Source organism: Myotis lucifugus, unplaced genomic scaffold (genome assembly GCF_000147115.1).
Source record: "Myotis lucifugus unplaced genomic scaffold, Myoluc2.0 scaffold_317, whole genome shotgun sequence".
NCBI lineage: Eukaryota > Metazoa > Chordata > Mammalia > Chiroptera > Vespertilionidae > Myotis > Myotis lucifugus.
The window spans coordinates 1,174,279-1,200,082 of NW_005871365.1; the positions used below are offsets into that span (position 1 = coordinate 1,174,279).

Consider the following 25,804-nt stretch of genomic DNA (forward strand, 5'->3'; position numbering starts at 1 on the left):
CTGAGTTGTTTACTTTAAGTACTTAGTTAATTGCTTCATTTATTTCTTCGGTCATGACGAAGACAGCATCCTCTACAAAAAAAGTGATAGCAGGGTAGACCTGCTCTCCAGTGCTTAACAAACATGATGCTTCCAAGAAAATTTGAGAAATCCTACTGGGAAAAATTGGTCCTGATAATGTCTAAAATTGAGCGTAGTCCCTTCTTTCCTTTTCTTGAAGCAATTGAGAGGTAACGGCCATTGTTTATAACATAGAGCAGGGGTCCTCAAACTTTTTAAACAGGGGGCCAGTTCACTGTCCCTCAGAACGTTGGAGGGCCGGACTATAGTTTTAAAAAAAACTATGAACAAATCCCTATGCACGCTGCACATATCTTATTTTGAAGGAAAAAAACAAAACGGGAACAAATACAATGTTTGTATTTGCATGTGGCCCGCGGGCCGTAGTTTGAGGACCCCTGACATAGAGTGTGTTTCTTTTAATTGTCAGTTAAAAGCTCAGACCACCACTAGAGGGCACTGCATCTCTCTCCTTTCCAAGTCTTGATGGGTTGAAAATTGATCAGAAAAGGACAAAATATATTCATATTTCAAGTACTAAAGAACTAACATTTTTGCAAAAATAAAAACAAATATATGTCACTATTCCTTTTAAAAAGGTAACTACTAATGAAGAGAATTGAAATGTAAAATGTTCAGATTAGGGTTGTACAATTTTCTCTTGGTCTCAGTTCAGATAGCATTATACCAAAGATATATGTATGTATGTGTATGTGTGTGTGTGTGTATATATATATACACACACACATACACATATATTAATTAATTACCATATAGGAAATCAACAGAACATCAAAAATACAATATCTAATGAAAATATAAGAAAATTATCTAACATATTGCATGAGACTGTACAAGTCATACATATTTATAGCATGTGGTGTTTTTATTTGTGATTTCAGGGACCACCTGGGAAGGATGGCCTGCCAGGGCACCCTGGGCAACGTGGAGAGACTGTAAGTGACCTCCCTCTTCCTATTGAAATTGTCCTTCTCTAGCACCTCATCATTGAACAGAAAGCTACTTTATTTAACAGCTCAATTACCAGGTTAAGGGCAATGGAGAAATTGATTCTATTGAAACTCTTTTTTTTAAAAAAAAGATATTTTTATTGATTTCAGAGAGGAAGGGAGAGGGAGAGAGAGAAACATCAATGGTGAGAGAGAATCATTGATTGGCTGCCTTCTGCATGCCCCACACTGGGGATCGAGCCCGCAACCCAGGCATGTGCCCTCACCAGGAATCAAACCGTGACCTCCTGGTCCTCAATCACTGAGCCACGCCGCTGGGCCTATGGAAACTCTTATTAAAATATATTTTTAAAATGCATAAATAGGACCATGTTTGTATCTAAACACCTAAAAGGACAGACTTGAGGGCATGGGATGTTAGTTGATTTGCTTGTCCTTATGGTCAATGACAGCATCTTGGGATGAGCTGATGGGGAGACCCCATTATTTTTGTGACACCTCCACCTGGCCCTTTCACTGAAGTCTTTGTTTACAGATATATTTCAACCAACCCTATCACCCCTCCACCCTCTAAAGGAAACACATTAAAGTAAACCATGCAGGTGACACATTCTTCTCTCCAGAACAAAAGGATGCAATATTTTCTGATGTTGAAACCACAAGGCTATATAATTGGTCTGGAACTTGGTCAAATGCATCCTCTTGCCTCCAGTAGAAAAATATGAATGGGAACATGTGGCTGAATGTTATTTAACGTTATGAACAGTGTAACATTAAAGACATGAGTAGGGCAGAGGGAACACTGGAAGCTCAGCTATGCCTTACCGATCCTGGCGGGTTTGTGGGTTTACTCTGCCACCATCACAAAACCAGGTGTCAGGCTATGCCAGTGGGGTGTGAGTTTAAACAGAAATCATTGTGGATTAGCATGTTGACTTGGAATCCCATTTTGCTTCTCATCGTTGGTTAATTTTATCCAGATTTCTTAAGGAAATCACCACACAGACTAGCTTTGAGGATGAGGCTCCAAAACATTGGAGGGCATTCTGTGAGCACGAAGATGTATTTGGAGTCGCGTCACAGTCCACGATAACAAATCTGAAAACATGATGATATTCTGTGTAGTCTTGTGTCATTCACCAAGTGATAGTTCTTTGGTGTAAGAACTTTTTCTCTTTAGTCAGATTGTAAACTTCAAAGTCTTGGATTTCAAAAATACATTTCAGAATGATTTAGTGAGACCAAAGAGTAAAATTGGTTGGGTTTTCTCCCGGGAAAGATAGCTACATGAAGAGCATAAAATAAACCCTCTAAAGAAAAATCCACATTCAAATTTGCAAATGCATTCTCATTTAAATATTGCAGTCAATCATTTTTAACCAAGTCCTGGTAGAGCGTTGTGGGAATAATTCTATAATATTCCCAAAATGTCTGTGAAGGGAGAGATGCCTAGAGAATTTTCATTATAAAATCCCTTTTGTCTTCAATTTAATAAGAGCTTCTGCTTTTCTCCAGAGGAACCATATTATATATTTAAATTTAAACAAAGAGGGAAAATAGCATATTAACTAATGATTCTAGGGTGGATGTTCTCATTGAGTAGTTTCTCCTAGACAAAGGCTAGCATTATTTCTGGAAAACTGTATTTCAGATTTCAAATCCACTTTTTAAAAAAAACATATATTTTAATTGATATCAGAGAGGAAGGTAGAGAGAGAGAAAAAAATATCAATAATGAGAGAGAATTATCAATCAGCTGTCGCCTGCACGCCCCACACTGGGGATCGAGCCCGCAATGTGGGCATGTGCCCTGACCAGAAATGGAACCGTGACCTCCATAGGTCAACACTCATCCACTGAGCCATGCCAGCAGGGCCAAATCCACTTTTAAGAGCAATAGTGAATAATCTTATTGCCAGGAACCTTTCTTTCTCGTGTGTGTGTGCGCGCGCGCATGTGCATGTATGTGTGCACGCTGACTGGGATTTACAAGATTACCTTATACAAGAATTTAGAGTAGCTGTATTTTGCTATATATGTGTTACCTCGTTTATAAAAATGGATATTTTTTACATTGGAATTTTGTCCTCAGTCAGAAATCCTTGAGTTGAGAGTTCAATCTGACATTTTACCATCCAAAGCTTTTTAAGACCACTGGGAATTATTAGAAATAGTTTCTATTATACTGAAGCAACCCAAGTTTCTCTCAGAAACACAGTGCCAAGTCCTGTATTGATCCTAATACAGACAATGAGGACAGTGAAATTGTTAAAGATTTTGCTGATCTTGATTTAGTCATCAATTCAAATGGTAGCTTCAGCCAAGAATTCAAGAGAAGGCTGAATTCTTGGCCGAAGCTACCATTTGAATTGATGTGCCGGGCAGCCATGGGAGAATCGGGGGAGATCGCCAAGAGCAAAGAGGGGTCATTAGAGACCAAGGCTAAGACCACCCACACCCTCCTACTCCCAGTTACTATGTGCGGATGGGAAAGTTGGGCGGTGAAGAAGGCTGATAGAAAAAACAAGATTCAGTTGAACTAAGCTATTAAAAAGAGAGACAAACAAGGGGGTCCTAGAGCAAACGAAGCCTGAAACATCGCTGGTGGCAAAAATGACAAAACTGACGCATTTGGGCACATCATGAGAAGGGGGTTTCTTTGGAAAAGACGGTTATCACTGGGAAAAACAGAAGGCAGCAGCTAAAGGGGGAGAGCAAAAGTGAGGTGACTGGCTCCAGGAAGGAAGCCACAGGCGTGAGGATGCAGGGCTGAGCAGGGCTGCTGAAGACAGGACAATGTGGGCACACTCTCATTCAGAGGGTCACCAGGCGTTGGCACTAAAGGCATGTAACACGCACTTAGAGATGCTCAGAATAATAGTTCCATTCTTACAGGCCTGGAGGGTTGTGATATAAATGGGGGGCCACCTGTGGCTGCCCTTTGCTTTTTGAACTTATTTTTTAAAAAATATCAGAGAGGAAGGGAGAAGAGAGAGAGAGAAACATCAATGATGAGAGAATCATGGATCGGCTGCCTCCTGCACCCCCCTACTGGGGATCGAGCCCTCAACCCGGGCATGTGCCCCAACTGGGAATTGAACAGTGACCTGGTTGATAGGTCTACGCTCAGCCACGGAGCCACGCCAGCCGGGCGCTCTCTGACCTCATTATCTCCATCTGATGTTATAGTGAATAAACCTTGCAAATACCATATGCTTTAATTCAGTTCTTTGGAAGGTTTTTCTCTCAGTATTTGGAGTCTTATTTCTCCAACTGTTAAACATAAGTTCACTCACATGAGAAAGACACTTGCCAACCATAATACAGACATGCAGAATGAATAACCCATGAGTCTGGAGAAATACAGATACCAAATATAGCCCAAAGGCATGATTTAGCCAGTGCACGCAGCTAACATATAGCAGGTTCTTCCTTAATGACTCATCCTATGCAAGATACATTTCTAAGTATATTCTTTGGGGTTTTAATAAAGAACACTGATCAAATGCTGAGATGTTTACTAATCATGTCAAGTATTCTTTTTCTTATACCTTTTTAAAAATATATTTTTATTGATTTCAGAGAGGAAGGGAGAGGAAGAGAGAGATAGAAACATCAATGATGAGAGGGAATCATGGATCGGCTGCCTCCTGCACGCCCCCTACTGGGGATCGAGCCCGCAACCCGGGCATGTGCCCTGATCGGAAATCGAAACGAGACCTCCTGGTTCATAGGTTGATACTCAACCACTGCGCCACACTGGCTGGGCTCAAGTATTCTTGTTATAAATATAATTTTACACGATTGTTGGGATGCAGGAAGGAGAAGGGCTTTGACATCATCGACTGTGGATTCATGTCTGCGTTCAGAATCGGGGGGCCTGTTGGGGAGAGCGTCTGCCATCCTCATTGATTCCGCCCGTCAGCAGCGCTGGGTGACAATGATCTTGTTTGACCTGAACAGCAGGGCTGAGGACATGTTTCCACTCCAGGCTCATCCCAGGGTCTTACTCCGTTTTCTGAGCTTATTGAAAGTCGCCATTGGACTGTCATGTGAAATAATGCACGTGAATTTTGAATTTTAAAGAGCAGGAAAATAATGACACACTAAGTGTTTTAGCCAACAGTGACTTCCTTTTCATGTGCGGTGTTCCATTATCTCGGAGAATTTTAATTTATGTGTCCTACCCTATAGAGCAGTGGTTCTCAACCTTCCTAATGCCGCGACCCTTTAATACAGTTCCTCATGTGGTGACCCCCGATTTCATTGTTACAAATTGAACATAATTAAAGCAGTGATTAATCACAAAAACAATATGTAATTATATATGTGTTTTCCGATGGTCTTAGGCGACCCCTGTGAAAGGGTCGAGACCCCCAGGTTGAGAACCGCTGCTGTAGAGCTTTGATGGATTATGCTTTCTCTCTTCAGGGATTTCAAGGCAAGACCGGCCCCCCTGGGCCCGGGGGCGTTGTTGGACCACAGGTATGTCCCACACTCTGTTTCCCTGACGCGCCTTATTCTGTTTCTATTCTCGCCTCTGCCAGTTATTAGGATTGAAATGAGGCCTTTTTGTATTTCAATAGCATTGTAATATATGCATGTTGCTTACATCAAATGAACTTCAGCAATTATTGCTTAGCTAAAGTGATTTCTAACTGAACTGAGTGAGTAAAATAGAAGGAAAAATCTTAAAAATAAGTCAGAAAATTCAGTGTAGTGAAAGTCTGGCCATGGCAGCATCTGCTGGAAACCCACAATGCCTTGCTAACGAGGCCGGCCATCCCCTGTTCCCGGAATTTCAAGTTACAAAATGACTTTAGTCTTCTGAGTATAAATTACACTTAGAAGTGGATTAGAAATATAAGGCTTTGATCCAATTTTATTCTAAAAATGTAACATTTGTAATATATTGTATCTTAAGATTTTTGTCTTCATAACAATGATTTTAGCAGGTGATGTATTGAGTATGCATCTTCATTGGATTATTTTTATTGGTACTTTTGAGAAAGAAAAACCAATGGCCTGTTTCAAATGTAATCACATTTTCATGTTAAGACAAAGGGTGTGATTTAAAAGGAGCAATATTGATTGCAGTCCTTGCCAGTCACTTTTTTTTTTTTTTTGGCCCAGTTGTGTGAATCACTGCTCATTTTTGTCTTCAGTGGTGATGGCCATTAAATTAGGTTCCATTTTACATTCCTTACTATTAAATTCTGATCAAAAATTGAAGGGAAATTTCCTTCGGGGGAAATGATTGCCTATTGATGGTAAGGTGGGGACTTGCAGTAATATACAGGGTGTCCCAAACATGTATACACACTTGAACAGCTGATAGCTTGGTTTTGAAAATGAAATGTATTAAAAAACACACACTGCCTTCATAATTATCCAAAGTGTGTGTATACATTTTTTTGGGGGGGGGACACCCTATATAATTAAAGGAATTTAAACCTAAAAATGTACATTCCAATATGGGGCATCTGGTTCTTTATCCAGGACTGAAAGGTAAGAACCAGTTGCATCTTCAGGTTGTAGGAAGACTCCCCTCCCACAAGCACAGCATCTGCGCACTTTGCATTTACGCATCTTTAGTCTCGTGCCTTCCGGGGCCTTGTTCTAAGCGGAGACAGAGAGCGCTGGTCTCCGTTCTCTGGATCCTCCTGCGAGCTCATTAAACTCTCTCGCCACAGAACAGCTGCGCTCGGGGACACGTGAATGACCTGGCATTTTTCACGGTGGCATGTGCAGCAGTTTAAGGCAGCGGGTTATTTGTTACAGCCTTCGGGCGGGAGGAACTGCCAGCCCAAACCCATGGCCTGAGGACCCCCTGCCACTCGCCAGACTTTGTCAGATGCCTGTAGATTAACAGTGAGGGCTCCGTTCGGGAAATTCCAAGGGGGACCATGTTGGTTGTTTGGGTTCCTGGGAACCTGAGCTCAATTTCAAGCCGTGATTCATTGAGTAGCTACCATTGTCCCAATGGTTTTTTTTCTTCATTCCTATTTGATACCTAGACAACAAGAGAGAAGGGGACAGACTAGAGTTAGAAACCATAGCTTTTTACAGCACTCGGACTGACCTCACTCTGAAGATTTCTGGTATTGAACAAAGAGAGCAGCTCTTTCCATTTTTAATAGCTTTCCCTTGGACACTCTGATTCTAAGAGTACACGTCATCTTTTCAGACTCCTGCCAGACACGGCACTGCCAGTGCTCTATGGGAAGTGTTCTGTGGGGCATCCTGAAATTCACTGAGAACAATAGACCTCATGCAAGTGAATGAGAACGATGCACTATGTGGGGTTTGTGTTATCTTGGCAAAAAATGAAAGCGCGATCTAACGAGTTCTGCCTTTCCATTGAGGGGCCCACTGGCGAGACCGGCCCCCTGGGCGAACGCGGACATCCTGGCCCCCCGGGGCCGCCTGGTGAGCAAGGCCTTCCTGGCGCTGCAGGAAAAGAAGGTGCAAAGGTACAGATGCTCAAGGATGTTCTTGGCCGGCAACATCCACCTACTGTTCACTCCAGCTCCGTGTCACTGGTCATAGTTGGGCTAACTACACGGTGGTGGGGCGTTCCCATGAACGTCAGAAAGAAACGTCACTGAAATACGCACTTGGCTGTACCTCAAGGCATGACCGAACAATGATATAAAAAGCTTGCTCATTGACTATAAAACCATCCATTTATATTCATATGAAATATATATAAGTCGTGGGTACTTTATTTTAATGTCTGTGGCCTTTCCCATCATGTGCTCACTGTGACATGATAGGGGGAGCTACAGTTTTGTTTGTGGTCACATGTATGGAAATCGCTCCCTATGACGGATGTATGTTCTACCCCTTAGGGCGACCCAGGTCCTCAAGGCGTCTCGGGGAAAGACGGCCCAGCAGGTCTCCGCGGTTTCCCTGGCGAACGAGGTCTCCCTGGAGCTCAGGTACCATCACCGTGAATGAAACTGCTTATTAGAAACATTTGCTTTTTAAAAAAATGTATTTTATTGATTTTTTACAGAGAGGAAGGGAGAGGGATAGAGAGTTAGAAACATCTATGAGAGAGAAACATCGATCAGCTGCCTCCTGCACACTCCCCACTGGGGATGTGCCCGCAACCAAGGTACATGCCCTTGATCGGAATCGAACCTGGGACCCTTGAGTTCACAGGCCGATGCTCTATCCACTGAGCCAAACCGGTTAGGGCGAAACATTTGATTTTCTTTTTTTAACTAAATAAAGATTCGTGACTAATGAAAGGGAAATGTGTCAACATATGCATGGATGATCGTCTATATCGCAATATGTGTTTGTGTCTAAAAACACTTCCCACACCCTCATTTTACCAGTCATGCTGTCCTTTAATTTATATTCAATTCGCACCAATTCATTTTCTCGGTTTCCCCCGCTTTTCCCAGGGTACACCTGGCCTGAAAGGAGGAGAGGGTCCCCAGGGCCCACCAGGTCCAGTGGTAAGTATGATTGTAATAAACAACCGTGCCAGCCACGGCTGCCAATTACACCTCTCCTTTCATTATCCTCCCGCTGTGATCCCACGGCGTGCGGAGAGAAATAAACACGTGTCAATCAAGCCAGCCAGTGCTGGGCTGCTGCTAATTGCTTGCACTAATGAGTGCAGAAACAGAGAGTTCAGAGGACTGAAAATACTGCTCCTCCATGCTGTCAGGAGGGAAATAGTAATTTGTCTGATTCTGAGTACTCGGTGAGACTGGAATGTTATCAATTCTTATTTAAACATCGCAGAAGCACGAAACGTGTATATCCATGTATACATTCTCCAGATAGCTTTATTTAGTTAACGCAACCACATCAAATAATTGGCAAATGAGTAAATATCAGATTCCTTTTTTGAGATACCTGACCAACCCCTAGGAAAGCAATCTAACACGGCTCTCCATCAGTTCATCCTGGTTCTTAGCTGTACCCTGAAAGGTTAACAGTAACAGCCGAGCTGCCCAGTTCAGTGGCCTCTTCTCATGCTCCGTTTTATTTCATCCATCTCAGAAGCTAACGGTTGCCTCACATTGTCTCTCAACTTCCTTACACATGTTGAGGTCATTTTAGTTCCACATTCAAAATGTTCTTTAATTTCCCCCCTTTTCTTAATTTCTGCGACCACTGCCTTTGTCCAGTCTCTTTCCTTTGTTTCCTTGCTTAATTGTGTCTCACTTTCTTCCCCTTTTCAGCCAGTGGTTCCCCCCGATTCCCCCGATTCTAGTTGAATACACACCCTTAGCTATGCTGTTGCTTTGCTTATACATATCTCACGGCCCCACGCTGCCTTCGGAATCCAAACTCCTTATCGTGATCAACGGGTTATCGTCACAATTTGATCCCAATCGCCAGAGTCTGTTTTATTAACGTTACCTTCAGGGTATTGACTAAGTAACGGTACGTGCAGGATTGAGACGCACAGGGGTGGAGAGGGATGGAGATTTTGCTGTTACTCAGATGAAGGAAAAGGTACTAAATAGAATTCTTGGGGGAAAGAATGTAAATAGAGAATGTGAAGGGTAAATGAAATAGAAAATGAAATGATATCGCAAGTGTTTAGTCTTTCAATTATTAATGCTATGAACTTTACAATCATTATCTTAATGGCGTTTATAACCTGGCCAGGTAGATATTATTCCCTTTTTAAAAGTGAGAGACCTGAGGCTTAGAGAAGGTAAATGATGAGCCCGAGTTTATAGACCTTTGACGACAAAGAGCCACCCCAGCACATTGCATAGACTCCTTTCCAGCTGTGCATCTCTCACTCTAAACGTCTTCGGTTCTCTCCTCTTAGTATCCTTTGCCCAAGTCCTCTTGATTCTCCCGACTCCTGTGAGCAACTGTGTCAAAAGGAAGAGAGTTAGAGGAGCTCGTATTCCAGCTCACTGGGCTTTACTACTCCTACTTGTGCTCTTTATAACAGTTACTTAATTTGAATGAATCAGAGATTAAACTACTTAAGCAAATGGGCAGGTTGAATCCTTGGACGCCCGTTCTCTTTCCTTATAATTCATTCAGTCAGAAACCCAGAGTGGGCTGTCTGTGCCCCGTCGCTGTGACATCGGGGGTGGGGGGGTGTGCAGTGGGACAGCGACGTCTAGATTTGCATCAACCACTGGTTCTGTTTGAGGACAGGAGATCGCTTTAGACAGGGCCCTCGATATGAATACCTCCAGAAAAACCTCTTGCGAATCCTAGCTTGAGAATATTTGTAATTTCGCGATCAGTTACCTGGTATATATTTTCATAAATTATGAAAATTGGAATCTTTGTGCTTCAGCTTACAGAAATCAGAGTCAAAACAGACACACTAGAGAGATAACTCTTTGCTTACGACTTTTTGAGTACAACTCACTATATGAAACGGTACATGTAATATACTTTCACATTATCTGTTATATTTTATTGCAGTCAATATTTTAAAATTCTGGACAAGACCCATTGACGTTATATAGATTCACTAAGTGGGCATTTCCTACAAAGAGCTATGGCTTACAGAGGAAGCCAGGTAGGAAATAGGTAAAATAACAAATAATAAATAAGTGATATATTAAAAGACAGAACAAAGAAGACAAGGTGAGAAAAATGATTTTTGCCTAAAGGAATGATGTTGGCACTGGAGCCATAAATAAAAGATCATTTGATGAAAAGCTAGTTTTTGGGTCTAAACAGAGTCTGGAAGGGCTCACTGCTGTCTAGGTCATCGGAGTGCAGAACTGGGGTATTGTAGTGTTTTTGAAGTTTGGCTGCTGGGAGTAAATGTGTATTGAGAAACCTTTTTCTTAAAATATATTGTTATTGACCTCAGAGAGGAAGGGAGAGGGAGAGAGAGATAGAACATTAATGATGAGAGAGAATCATGGACCGGCTGCCTCCTGCACGCCCGACACTGGGGATGGAGCCCGCAACCTGGGCCTGTGCCCTGACCGGGAATTGAACTGGGATCTCCTGGTTCATAGGTCGATGATGCTTAGTCACTGAGCCACGCCAGCCGGGTGAGAAACATTTTTTTATTATTATTATTGTTTAAAGTTTTACATATGTCTCCTTTTTTTCCCAATTGACACCCCCCCCCCTCAGCCATTCCCACCCCGGGCAAGCCCCCACGCCCCATTGTCTGTGTCCATTGGTTATGCTAATATGCATGCATACAAGTCCTTTGGTTGCTTTCTAACCCCCCCCCCCCACCTTTCCCATTTGTCTCTGGATCCATCTATTCTTGTTAATCAAATTATGTTGATCCCACATATTAGTGAGATCATGTGATATTTATCCTTCTCTGACTGGCTTATTTTGCTTAGGATAATGCTCTCCAGCTCCATCCATGCTGTTGCCAATGGTAAAAGTTCCTTCTTTTTTATAGCAGCATAGTGTTCCATTATGTAGATGTACCACAGTTTTTTAATCCACTCATCTGCTGATGGGTAAGAAACATTGTTTTAATGCTCTCACTGACGACAAACAAAATGATCCCAACAGGATGCCGTGACTTTGGGCTTCTGAAGTCTGGCACCTCCGTGTGCTTATCAGGTGCTCCGTGTGGCATCCGAGAGCTGGTAATAGATGCCCATCGAGGCTCAGGCACGCTTCCCGCCTCAGAGGCTCGCCCGCTGAGTGGCCGCCTGCCTGCGCGCCCAGCAGAAGCAGCAGGGGCTGGCCGGCCAGAGGGGAGGGCGGTGTGGCCTTCCCCACGTGCTGAGCGTAAGCTGGGCCGTGCTGTACATTTATGTAAACGCACAATGCGCACAAATATATTGCGCGAGCAAATTCTCAGATGGCGTCTGCCACCTGTTACCAGAAAGCAACACCAAGGAAAATGCATTCCCTAAATAACCTCTATTTTTTTTTTTTCTGATACGGCATCCCCTTCGTCACCATCATCATTTCTCAGAAAACGAGGTGATTCACAGAAATGTAGTCGTGTGTGGCATACAAGCTAGAGTTTTACGACCACATTTGCTTTGTTCCTGGAGAAGTGGGGTCCCAGATGGAGAAAGGGCATGAGGGGCCGACAGCTGCGGGAGATGATGGCGTGAGCTGCACCGTCGCACAGTCCACCCTCTTCCTTCCTGTGGCTCCTGTGTCAGGCCCCTCCCCGAGCCTGCGGCCTGGCTCTTCCTCGCTCTGTGCTAATGTTTCTTCTTCCCCTTGACTTTTCCTTAGGAGTTTAAACCCTTCCTATCCAGTTCCTATTCACTCTGTTTCCCCTGCATCCCATTCCAGAGGACCTTTTTCTCAATGCCTTCCTCTTACTCCTCAAACAAGGAAGCCGAAGTTCTTAGAAGGGTTACACCTACAGACTAATTGCGTCACGTGCTGTAGTTTTAAAGATAAAGCAGGTTCTCTCTATGGGACCCGGGTGGAGCTCAGGAGATGGTTACATCCAAGCAGGAAGGAGCGAAGGATGGAGATGGTGCGGGTCAATGGCCAGAGGCTGAGAGGGTACAAGACTTGGAGTTTGTGCTCAGAACTTATGCTCTAACTGGTGGCATTGCTTGATGTGTTATCAGGCTGATTTGGCTTCTGATCTAAACTCCTTGTAATCTCCAAGGAAGAGTGAGTCAGGGAGGAGCGAATGGTTTTGCTCTCGGTGGGAGGAGGCTAGTGGTTCCAGTGCTGGGAAGGAAAAGGCCATACACACAGTGGACACATTACTGAGGGCCTACTGTGTGCCCGCAGTTACGTGAATTGCTGGAGATCAGTGAGGAGAGAAAACCCCCCAAAAAATTTTACCCCTGTGGAGGTTATCATCATCCGCTTAAGCTACGTTTAAACCCAAACATGTTCCTTTTAGATGCAATTATTTATCTGACAATTATCACACCCTCCGTTTCTACTATAGCCAGTTACAGAGAAACGCAGTAATTTCCATCACTACAAATGTCTACACTTTATGGGAAAACGCATTGCGATGTGTTTGTTCAAGGGCTGATACCCACCATAATACATTTTGTATTCCCAGGCACACGACTCGGATTCTCACTGTGTTTTTGTGGAACGTGTGAATGGGTTCTCTTTTCATTATTGGGTTTAAATTTTCATTTAAAAAAATGGGACCTCATTAGTGATTCTGCTGCTACTAGAGGATGCATAGGTTTATTCTGTTCAAAGTCGGCCTGGGGATCTTCCAGTGAGACTGGCAAGTTTTAATAGGATTTGCTTAATCGCCACTATCACTGGAGATCTTCCCTTTTCATTTATGGACGTATAAAATGAAATCAGTGAAGAGCACGCTGTTATTAAAAATATCTAGACTTACAGAATGTTTGAAATAACTGACAAAAGGAAATTGCAGCTGTACTTTTGGGAGCAAATACACATGGAAAAAGTTTCCATCCGTTGTTTTGAAATGAATGAGCTGTGACATTATCATGAGCAGTGTTTTAACTACAGAAAAGTAATATGTTTTCATGGTTAATTTTAATGCAGGTTTCACAGGCCAGATGGCAATCTGAAATGTAATCTTATTAATACTCCCAGGGAGTCATTAAACTAGCTCAGCTTTGTACAGTAAAAATATTACGTAATACCTACCAACTGTGGGCATTGTCATTGATTCAAATCAGCATTCTTTCTCTCTCATATACATGAAAATATTTGATTGATTTTAAATATTAGACATACTTCACTATAAAACTAACAAGCATTCTTAAGTAAAAGCCATAAGTTATTTTCATGTACTTGCCGGTCATCAGGTATTAAATTAAGGAAACATATATTTGTCTTAATTTATATACCACATCATTTCAGGAAAATACACCTTCAACTGGAGTTTTTTCTCCTGAAAATCTGGGAAATTTCTATTGACTACACATGAGTACATTTAGATCCTATATTTTTTAAAGCCATCATGTTCACAGACTTTATAAAAAGACTAATGCATACCTCTAATTGTATAATAATTTTACATTTAAATGAAAAATACATAACATCTTCAAAAAATTAAGTATATGTGCCTTTGAAATTATTTTATCTTAATAATATTTCCTAACTCTGGTATTGGACTAGAAATTAATCTTTCAACTAGTGAACACACCTGTTCTTGCTTGAGATTTTGTAATTGTCTAAAAGTGACCTTGCACTGTGGACTGTAAGACCCCACTGCTCGGTCCCTGATTCCTAAGCCTGCTTCACCTGTCCCAGCACTAGTAACCCGTGCCTTTTCTCCCGTGTACAGGGCTCCCCAGGGGAGCGGGGGTCGGCGGGCACCGCAGGCCCCATCGGATTGCCGGGGCGTCCAGGACCCCAGGGTCCCCCTGGTCCAGCCGGAGAGAAAGGTGCTCCTGTAAGTAATTTCAAGGAGAAAAACATATTATCCTGCCGCCCTGCAAAAGTTATTACTTTTTATTCAAGGATATTAGCTCTTCACACGCCACTGCGTTCTCACTGCCTATGTGCCTGGCATAGAAACACACTTCTTTATTTTTATAGGAGAGGATATTTCAAATTCAATGAAATGAGCTGATATTTTTCCACACTTTATGAAACCCTAATTCTGTGAGGGAGTTGGATATTATTAATGTAAAAGGCTTCTGATTTGGCTCCTTTAAGAAAAAAATAAAATTGGAGTTTTGATTAAAACTATACCTTACCACTATATTTTAGAAAGGAGTGCACTTTTCTCTCTTCTTGTAATACAACTTTATTTTTTAAATATATATTTTTATTGATTTCAAAAAGAAAGGGAGAGGGAGAGAGAAACTTCAATGATGAGAGACAATCACTGATTGGTTGCCTCCTGCACGCCCCCTACTGGGGATCGAGCCCACAAACTGGGCATTGCCCTTGACCAGAATTGAACCTGGAACCCTTAAGTCCGCAGGCTGACGCTCTATCCACTGAGCCAAACCAGCCAGGGCAGTACAAATTTATTTCCAATCATTTTCATGCAAGTGAAACCCATAGGGAGTGGCGGCTCTTCTCATGCGATTTGAGTTTGGGTCTACAGTGAACGAGATGGGAACATCTGACCAGTTACTTCATCGCACATGTATTGGATTTTTAAATTTTTATACTCGTGATCATAAGCTATACTTTGTTCTTCACTAGGTTTATGTTGCTGTGTCAAGATCTCTTCCCTCTTTTGGTTCCTGCTTTTGATGTAATCATATTAATTTTCTAAAAAATGAAAGCTTTCTCTCATCCTCCAAGATGAAAACACAAACTCATTCAGTAAATGTAGATGAAAATCAGACATCATATGCAAAAATATGAGTTTAATAGATTTGTATACATGTCAGTCTTGAAATATGTAATCTAGTTTAAGCCTATAATTTTAAAAATACTTTTTTTTATCACGAAGACTTAGTTTTAGCAAGTTTTAGTTTTAGATTAAACTAGTTGAGTTCATTGTCCAAGCATTTGCTCTCATTACTGTTTGTGATATTATTCAAAGGTTTCCAAATTAAAATGATTGTTTTCTGTAAACGATTACCTTTCAGAAACATTTAGAATGTTAAAATGAGGCCATGCCCCCTTGGACAGAAAAGAAGATAGCCACAATATTTTGTGGGGATCAGGTGAAACTGTAGTTCTAAATCACTTTGTAGAATATGCATGAAACATTTATTAAAAATACAAGGAAGGTCACAAACAAAACCTATTGCCAGGTTGGGCAGTGAGCAAATGTGTTTTCATGCATTTTCAGCCCTAAAGGCCAGTGTCTGGTATCACCCTCCAAGAAATAAAAGCTTTCTCCAAGAAGAAAGGCTCAGCGAGTTTTTGCAAACATCAAGCATCCGATTTATGGATATTCGGAACTTGATTAGGAAATGTGTGCTCGAAATAAAAATTCCAAGATGATTCGATCAGACCTGTGGGCCATCGCCCGCGATTCGTACCTCGTTACCAAGGAGAGCGTCCTGGCTGGGAAGTAGGCGGTGGATTTTCTGCGTCCTCCTTTACAAAATACTCTTTTCTTGAGAACTTAGGCAATTTCCTTGCAAATCTGGAAGCTGGAGTGTGACTGTTAGCGCTGCTCCTTAAATCTGTAGCGAACAGCTAATGTGCAGGTTTCTCACCACAAAGTGACGGTCTGTTGGCTTTTCAATTACAGGGAGAGAAGGGGCCCCAAGGCCCCGCGGGCAGGGACGGAGTGCAAGGCCCCGTGGGGCTCCCGGGGCCGGCTGGGCCCGCCGGCTCCCCCGGGGAGGACGGAGACAAGGTGGGTCCCCCCTCTTCGTCGTGTATCCTGTGAAAGTGGCTTTTCCTCAAGAACCCTACGTGTTAACCTAGGACTAGACCCCAGATCTGAAGGTGCCTCCTCTAAAGTTTCATGCATCTGGTGTGGGCTCCAAAGTTTTATTTCAGATTTTGGGGGCTAGTAAACATCCATGAAATAGGTGGGATATGAACAAGGACAGGGAACAGGCACAAGAACAAAGAGGATGAGGAAAAAGTAGAAGGTGCCCAAATTGCTCATTTGTGTGTGAATACCTAGGCTTTTGGAATAAATGTGAAATCAGTGTCATCAATTACTTGTGTACACCCAGCCCTTTCGTCTTGGGTATTGCAGAGTAAAGACTTAGGAATGGGCTGCAGACATGTCTGATAATCCTGCACCCCTCTCTCTTTTACTAACATAAAAGATTCTGAGCTCTTCATTCTGAACGTATAGCTGTGATGTTGTGTCTGAAGTTATATATCGTCTAATGTTATTGTGAGGCACTATAGCAACACTGGTGAACCAATGCTATGATAATGTGCAACATTTTGGAAACTAGGAGAAAAATACTTTTTCATTGCCATGTAATTATACATTTTTTAATAAATCCATGTACTTCTGTTATCAATCATGGTAATTTTTCAGACAAAATGGATTTTATAAAGTAAAAATCCTATTGCAATATTCCTCCAGGTTGAGTTGACTTCAGTTGTGTTTTAGTCAATACCAGACAGTGAGAAGCGGAGGGAACCTGCCTTGTACAGTTGAAACAGGGACATTAAGGGCTAGCCTGCAATTATGTAAACATCAGATTTAATAGGGAAATAATAGTGATGATGGTGCATTGGTGTGGCATACTACAGATAAACTTTACCTCGAATTTTCCAATACAGGGTGAAATCGGTGAGCCCGGACAGAAAGGCAGCAAGGGCGACAAAGGAGAAAACGTGAGTTTCCTGCTGTAGTGAGGGGGCATCATTCACTTAACTCCTGCTGCTGATAACCATGGATAGAGAATTAGTACTGCTTATTTATGTATCAGAAGATTATCACATCAACACTATAACATTTGGGATTCAATCAATTCCATTTTTTAATTTACATTTTATTTTTCAATTAGAGTTTATATCCAATATTACTTTGAATTCAGTCGATTCTAATAAAACCCGTTTCCACTATCCTTCTCAAAGTATTCCAAAAAATTCAAGAGGAGGGCAGACTCCCAAGCTCCCTTTACGAGGCCAGAATTATTCTAATTCCAAAGCCAGATAAAGACATGACAAAGAAAGAAAATTACAGGCCAGTGTCCCTGATGAACATAGATGCTTAAACCCTCAACAAAATATTAGCAAACCAAATCCAGCAACACATTAAAAAGATCTCACACCAAGATCAAGTGGGATTTATTCTGGGGATGCAAGGCTGGTGCAATATCCGTAAAACAATAAGCGTGATACACCACATAAACAAAATGAAGGATAAAAACCACATGATCATATCACTAGAGGCACACACAACATTTGATAAAATCCAGCACCCATTTATGACAAAAAGTCTCAGCAAAGTGGGAATAGAGGGAACATACCTCAACTTAATAAAGGCCATAGATGACAAGCCCACAGCCAACATCAGACTCAGTGTATATTCAGATTTACGCAATAATCCCAACCAGCAATTTTACCTGCCATCATTAGTTCAGATTTTCATGTGGTTTAAACAAAGTAAAGTCTTCGTTGTTATGAAAAGAATGTTGACCTCGTTCACACCTGAAAGTGTTTTGGGTTCCCTGGAACTTCGCTTTAAGCACTTTTTCCAACTCAGAGCTGCTACGCTAAGGAACAAGCTAATCCAATGACTCTCTTTAGTGCCTGGATGATTTATAAGGCCTTTTCAGTATTGACATATAAGATGTAAGTTAGCAAGAAACATGTATTCCTGTAAGACTAAGAAGCCTACTCAAGTCTATTGTTCACAAGAAGGAGTCCTGGTATACTTACTAAGTAACACTCAGTTCCACGTGTTTACATATGGGGACCAGTCTAACTTCCCCACACCACTACCTTCCCCATGCAGAGGGGCCCCACCTCCCAGCATGCACTTAGAGTGACAGCACACAGGTGAACTTCTCATGTGCTCCTTCTGACTCATACATCCCTCATTCAAGAGAACCGGTGTTCTGAAAATTTTCAGATGTGAAACTTCACCGCTATCTATGTTAGTACAGAAACCCATGTCTAAATACCTGCAACATCACAGACCTGAGTGGCTTTCCCACCTGCTGATGTAAAATGGATACAGCCACACACCTGTGAGTCTCAGGGACGAACGCCCATAGTGGTTGACTGCGCTACACTGAAAAGACTTCTTTTTATCGCCAAGTGAAGAGAACGACCCGCCCTCGGCTCCTGAGACTCTCTGGCCTCAGTGGCAGAATTCCTGATTCTTCTCTCCCCTTAGGGTCCCCCTGGCCCCCCAGGTCTTCAGGGTCCCGTCGGCGCCCCCGGAATTGCTGTAAGTATCCCTCCTTGCCCAGCCCACCTAAATCCTTACAGTCCCCGATTAAATTCATGAACTGTTGCATAGCCAGACTATGTGATATTGTTCGTATGCTTAATATGGACTGAAATGTAGAAGATCTAACAGAGCTACCAAGCTGATCTCTATAAACAAAAGCCCTTGTGACTTCATCTCACAAGAGTCCCTAACCAGTTGGGAAGTACACTGTAGTCAATGCTGAGCGTTATTTTTCCTTATAACAAAGCTTTTTTTTCTCTTTCTTTCTCTCTTTCTTTCTATTTTGTTTTATTGCTTAAAGTATTACAAAGAGTATTATGTATGTCTCCTTTTTTTTATCCCCCTTGACATTCCCCCGGCCTCCCCTACCCCCCAGTGGCTTGTGTCCATTGGTTATGCTTATATGCATGCATACAAGTCCTTCAGTTGATCTCTTACCCCCCTCCTGCCCCCCCCAAAGCTTTTACTTCACTTGGCATACACAAGAAAATTAAAATCAGCCGTATCCCAGAAACAAAGAATATGAACAAAACAAACACTGGGATATTTGCAGCAGAGAATGGAAGCTTAATCCACTTGCTACTCGTTTACTCCTGCCTACACCAGCTTGGATTCCACCAGAAGCACTTATACTTTATGATGACGTGTATCCAGTCACCATCTTCCCAGTTTGTGATCATGTTCCTTGTTCTCCGCCAGGGAGGTGACGGGGAGCCAGGGCCCAGAGGTCAGCAGGGGATGTTTGGACAGAAAGGGGATGAGGGAGCAAGAGGCTTCCCGGGACCCCCTGGTCCCATCGGTCTTCAGGTACGTTGCTCTCGGCCTGTGTCCTCTGTCATTCCACCTGCTTCGCACCAGCTTCTCTGCTGGATGTAAAACAAAGTAGAGTGTTGGGACAGGGCTCACCCTAAGGGCTGTGTTTCTTATATGTGTATCTGAGCTGCAACTTCTTTTTACCTGTTAATATTCATTTTTCTGGAGCTGTATCTGCCCCAGTTTCTGTTTTTGGTGTTTATTTAGCCCATCTTTGATATTACATCTGCTGTCCTTATTCTTCTGTTTGAAAAATGACTCTTGTTTAAGTCTGATAGCCAAAAGGAAATTGTTAGAAGGGTTTTTTCATCTCGTTTTGTTTTGTTTCGTACATGTCATAGCAGGAAAATTGGTATTTCAGATGGCTAGCAAAAATTAAAAGCATTCTGAGAAATAGCAACTGCCAATCACAGCCACCAACAGAAAATACCAACAGCAAACGTTAGAGTAACGGGTCACATAAGCAACATAACAGTGAATGGATCGTTTAAAATCACATTTAAAATTGTGATGTGCGTTTTATAGAGCGTGTTCAGGAGAGGAAGTGTGTTCTGTAAGCACCACAGGTGAGGAATTTCAGACAGACTCCAGGGAAAGCAGGCGTCACTGACGTCACTCCCAGAGAAATCACGCATCACTGACGTCACTCCCAGGGAAAGCACACGTCACTGACATCACTCCCAGAGAAAGCATGCGTCACTGATGTCTGTCCTATTGGCTACCTCCTCCTACTGCGCTCAGGTTCCTACAAACTGGAAACAGCGAGCTTTCCTTATCCACTTGCTCATTCTACACCTGCCTCGCGCTCCTCGAGAGCAGCGGCCGCCAACTTTCCGGACCTCCAGGGTCCACGGACCACCGGCTGGCGACTGCTGCTCTAGAAGATTACAAAATTTTGTTTTAAATAACATTCAAGTACCATTTTGATGTTAGTTATGCCACATTAGAAATTTTAGAAATGTTCAAATTAAATCTATTCACTGCACTTAAAAATTTGTGAGGCTATAGAAAAGTAAATAGAAGTGGAATTTGTATAAATTTCATTTTTTATCTTTATTTTCACAAGTAAAGTCCCAGAGTATTGGTTTTTAATATTAAATAGCTTAGTATATAATTACACAAATTGCATTGTAAACTATAATTAATTATATTATAATTATTATTGTTATAAAATTCATTGAATGTCTACCAGTGAACATATCATCATTTTCCACTTTTATTTTCATGCCAAGAAAAATCCTTTTAAACTTGGAAAATGCAGATTTTATTCTCATATTACTGTTTAACTCTACTACACTTATTAGACAATAATAAATAAGCAATCATGAGTACTACACCTCAATGTGTGAAAAACACATGTATTTGAAAACAACAAGACATTAAACATTAGATTGCCAATGGCTATGGTAACATTCCCTTTCCGCTTTCTCATTTAAGAGATTGCTCTGAATTCTATAAGGGTGTAATTCAGGAATTTAGTTCTCATGATTAAAGAAGATGCCTTGTAGCTTATATTTATAACATATTAAAAAAATTACCTTCATTACCTCAACTTAATAAATGTGCTGTTTGATAAGGTGACTCAAGAAATCGATACACTAAGAAATGGATTGTATTTTGCCATGGCTACCTCTTTAAATCAGGAATCTGAAATGATGTTAATGTGACTAACATGTTCATAATTGATCTACGTCCTTTAATTGAGTCTTCATGGCAGCATAGATATTAGCCATTGTAATAGACCTAAGTAATAATGATGTAATACTCTGGTTAAATGACTTGATTTTTCAGTTTGAAGTTTACTTTTTGTCTGCATATGAAGGAGACATAAAATGAACGTCTTTGGCCTAAATTCATTTTTTCATTTCATCACTTTAGTGGCAAATGATTTCAAATTGGCAGAACCTCTTCCTGTATAAATGACTCCCAGGAAACGCTGGACTCACGAAAACCGATTCACCCGGGGCCATTTGGGAGGTTTAGCTCTGCAAGGAGAGAACCTGACTCGTTATGTCTCTGTTAGTTTTAATAAGAACATTCTGTCTTAATCAACTCAAACTATAATCAAACTTCATTAGAAAGAAAGAAATTTTTCAAATTTTTTTCTATCGGGAGGTTCCTACTGAGTTAATATTAGGGATGACCATACGCATAAAAAAATGATGCAATGCAGAGCTGGGCTTGTTATGGAAATAAAATATCCACTAGCATTTATAGATCATTTAATTTGGGGATCCCAAATTAGATGCACTCTCTAGAAAAGGAGGTGGAAACCTGGATAAAATATAGGGAATGTGTTCATTTACATGGTGTTGGTGAGAACTGAATTATGCCTAAATTGCAATGCAGATTACTTTAAAAAAAACAGATTTACAAATGAAATATTTATTTCATCTGTGTTCACGTCTACTTGCATGTTTAAGAATTTAAGCTTGTGTGCTCCATCGATGAATTAGCGTCTCTGAGGTGGTGGATCTTGGAGTCTAAAATGTTAGCCATCTCTCCCAGGTAGTTTTCAGGAGGACTAAAATCTGCAACTCTACCTGGCTATTTCCTCCCGGGAGCTTCTCTAGCAATTCTGGAACCGACAGTAGATGATGGTAACTGCCTGGGAATTACATGTAGCAGGCCACTTTCCTAGACACCTGTCTGACATTCGATAAAAAAGAAATGAAATCCTGGTTATGTTGTGCAGTATAAATCTGCACTTAAGATTTCCTCATAAAAATGAGCATATACCCAATGTTTTAAAAGTTTATATATCTACTTGGTAAAGCGCCCTCTCCCCAAACTGGGTCATGTGGAAGCAGTAGATCATCAAAACCACTTACTGGGGTATCCCCAGCATAAAAAATGAAAGGGAACAGGATAAGTAAAGTAGAATGAAAACGTCAAAGACCCTCACCTGTGCAGGAAGGGTCAGCATGACTGTTAGAAGCCATGTTTCAGCTACTTCGCATGTGCAGGTTTAGGGAGTAACGAGTAAAATGCAGTTATTACTGTGGGTCGTGGTCTAATAATTTGCTGCTACTGTAGTGAGGTGCCATGTAAATACTTTTCTAAAGTACCAGCGTGAGTTTAAAGCTTTGCATCATGTGTTTTTTTATTTCTTAAGTAGATTACGCCCGAGATTCTATTGTATCAGCTTTAAAAATAAAATATGTATAGAGTGTATAAGATATATACAAATAACATTAAAAATTAAAACACTCCATAATTATACTAGATTTGAAACTATTACCACTTTTAAAATTGACACCTAAGAGCTCATGATTGTAAGTACACAAGCAAGTGGCAAATTTGTGTTTTTAAGTGCTGCATACAGTTAGAGTGTGTACAACGTGTGATATGAAAGAGGAAAAATAATTCTACATGGGGGACCTAGTGAGAAAGTTCAAGGGAAAAGTACAATAATCTTCTCATGAAGACGTAGCCAGGTGACATTTGAGTGCAACCTGCTCTGTGAGTTCTGGTGACTAAACTCAGTGTAATATTATACAAAGCCTACGTGTTATTTGTAAGTGTAGATATAAGATTTTGTCACATGTAGTCATTTCTTATAAGTATTTTGATGTGATAGTTTCTGAATCTTAATTTTCATGTTAAAGTTCTAACAACTTTATATTTATTTTTTGGTTTTATGTCAGAAATTGGATAAATGAGTGACTTTTATGGTTTTTCTATTCTATTTTCTTAGGGTCTGCCAGGCCCACCTGGTGAAAAAGGTGAAAATGGGGATGTCGGTCCCATGGTACGTTTTTATTGTTAAGTATCGGATAGATATGATGGATTCCCATGTTACTAATATCTCCTGAAGGTTTATTAATGTGAACAAAGTTGTCCTAAAGGCTATGGCTTTTCAAATGGATGCTTTCTCTTTCCTCTACCCACCCTGCATTTGTGACCACTGCGTCTCTCTCATCACGTTGAACCTCTGTTTTTTCTTTCTCGCTTTGGGGTAATGGTGAACACACCTGGGGCTCTCGCTGGTCGATATATTGTGATATATCTTTCATTTCTATGTGCGTATATTCCCGAGGCGTAGATAAACTGCTGCACTTCAGTTATTTACTAGTATTGAGTTCTGGACTTTCATGTGGCGTAAATAAAGAATAGATAGTGGTCTCCCAGGATTTGAATAATTAGCAAATGTTAGCACAGTATTAAAATTGATTGTATTTCAAAAGTCTTCATTTAACAAGGAATTCTCAATTAATTAAAACGCGATGACATAATTTCCATCGATTGATTCTGGCTTTCTGCTCTCATGGTTCAACTGAAAATGTGAAATACCTATGTGTGTTTACTAAGCACTGTATTGGGTAAGGAAACAATTAGGTAGGATCATTGAAATTAATAATGAAATATAATGAATACATTTCCTAATTGCTGCTTTCTTTCAATAAAGATTACTCCAATATGTACTTCCTTAAAATACATGTTTGATAATTTTACACTTGAACATTAGATTTTCTTTTCTTCAAATAAGAAATGATTTTTTATCATCACAATAAACTTAAAAACGGGGGACATAAAGGTGCTGATTCAGAACTGATTAAGACTCCACGCAGCACTGGGTAGAGAGCAGGCACCCCCTGGATGTGGCTGCCAGGTTCCCTGAATATTAATGCATTCTCCTGACCTACGGTAACACTGGGAGTAGACAAGCTTTTCAACCATGATATTAAAATAAACTGTGACCTTTAAAAAAAATACCAATGCCCTGGCATTCACTCCAGACTAATCACAAGTGTGCGGTTACGGATGCTGACCATCCATACTTTATTAAAAGCGTCCAAGTTCATTTTAATGCAAAACAAGGAGAGAGAACCATCGTTTTAGAAAGACAATGAGGCAGTTAATCGTATTTCAATTCTAACCAATGGAACACGTATACACGTTTTAAAATACTCTATAGAATTAAGAATTCCAGAGCTACTCAGGCGCCATTTCTTCTTCCAACTTCGTTACTTTTCTACACTAGCATTCTGGCCTATCCTGGCACAAACTATTTCTAGTTGTATTATGAATTCATTATACCAGATAGCAGCAATAGACTTCTTAAATTTTTTTAAATATGCCTTTATTGCTTTTTAGAGAGGAAGGGGGAGAGAAAGAGAGATAGAAACATCGACGAGAGAGAAACATTGATCAGCTGCCTCCTGCACGCCCCTCCTGGGAATCGAGACTGAAACATGTGCATGTGCCCCGACTGGTAATTGAACCTGTGACCTCGTGGTGCGTGGGACAATGCTCCATCCACTGAGCCACACTGGCCAGGCGCCTTTTTCAATGTTTCCCCTGCAGTTTTAGTTTCCCCGTAGCTATGTATAAAGAAGCATTTGCTAATGTGGCGTTGTGTCCACCAAGAACGTGTTATAAGCCCGATGTGCTCCACTGACTGCTTTTGCAGTTTCCCAAGTGCGTTTAAGTGCGGCCTCATAACCTTATGTCCGTCTCTTACAGGGTCCACCTGGCCCCCCCGGCCCCAGAGGTCCCCAAGGTCCCAACGGAGCTGATGTAAGAACTGTGAAGTATACGTTAGTTATTGTGAAGTTGTATGGGGGTGTTGACATTTAATGACCACTGTGTCTGCAACACAAGGGGGATAATCATTCTGTTACTAAACGTTGAAGTGCACAGAGTTCAAGGGTCCCCTATTTACTCCATGTCATTTTCCAAGAAAAGAAACAGGCTTTTCAGGGAATGAATCACCACAAATACAAAATAGGTACAAAGTGCACATTCAATACATACTTATTGGTGAGTTAGAAATATTAGCTTTATTAGAATAACCACATTTGTTCAGTTCAACATAGTAAGACCAGGCCTTGCATATGATAACTGTTCAATGTTACCGAATTGTCTCAAAATTTAACCTTTGTCGCTTACAATGTCTTGAGGAGATGGTTTGTGATTAGCTTTGATTGCCTGAGCCCAGGACTGTACCCCAGCCCGCCTTTACGCATCTCATCGGTGACTTTTATCTAAAAGTTTGCAATTTTTTTCACTCTATAAAATATGTTAGAATAATATGTGCCTATACATCATGCACCTCTCGCCATGTAAAATATTTCTTCTCAGTTGTATAAACAATCTCCCCAGAGCTTCATAACTAACTCACTGTTCCAGTATTCTAGGATTTTGAAATGTAATGTCATATTTATCTTGTTATCAATAACAAATGTATAGGCTTTGAGGTGATCACACCTTCTGACCTCACCTTTTCACCAAGAACGAGTCATCTATTCTTGTCTTTACTGCTCTTATG

At 41.1% G+C, this 25,804-nt stretch overlaps 1 protein-coding gene across 1 annotated transcript in view; it reads left to right on the forward strand.

Moving 5' to 3' along the window:
- Positions 1-25,804, forward strand: part of COL11A1 (collagen type XI alpha 1 chain) — a gene marked incomplete at its 5' end in the record, with an annotated part of 138,395 nt that overhangs the window by 87,132 nt on the left and 25,459 nt on the right. Inside the window, 12 exons of the mRNA XM_023764109.1 lie at positions 963-1,016; positions 5,463-5,516; positions 7,397-7,504; positions 7,883-7,972; positions 8,447-8,500; positions 14,221-14,328; positions 16,099-16,206; positions 17,100-17,153; positions 18,664-18,717; positions 19,420-19,527; positions 23,231-23,284; positions 25,000-25,053. Coding sequence (XP_023619877.1) covers positions 963-1,016; positions 5,463-5,516; positions 7,397-7,504; positions 7,883-7,972; positions 8,447-8,500; positions 14,221-14,328; positions 16,099-16,206; positions 17,100-17,153; positions 18,664-18,717; positions 19,420-19,527; positions 23,231-23,284; positions 25,000-25,053 — 900 coding nt within the window. The remainder of the gene's footprint in view (positions 1-962; positions 1,017-5,462; positions 5,517-7,396; positions 7,505-7,882; positions 7,973-8,446; positions 8,501-14,220; positions 14,329-16,098; positions 16,207-17,099; positions 17,154-18,663; positions 18,718-19,419; positions 19,528-23,230; positions 23,285-24,999; positions 25,054-25,804) is intronic.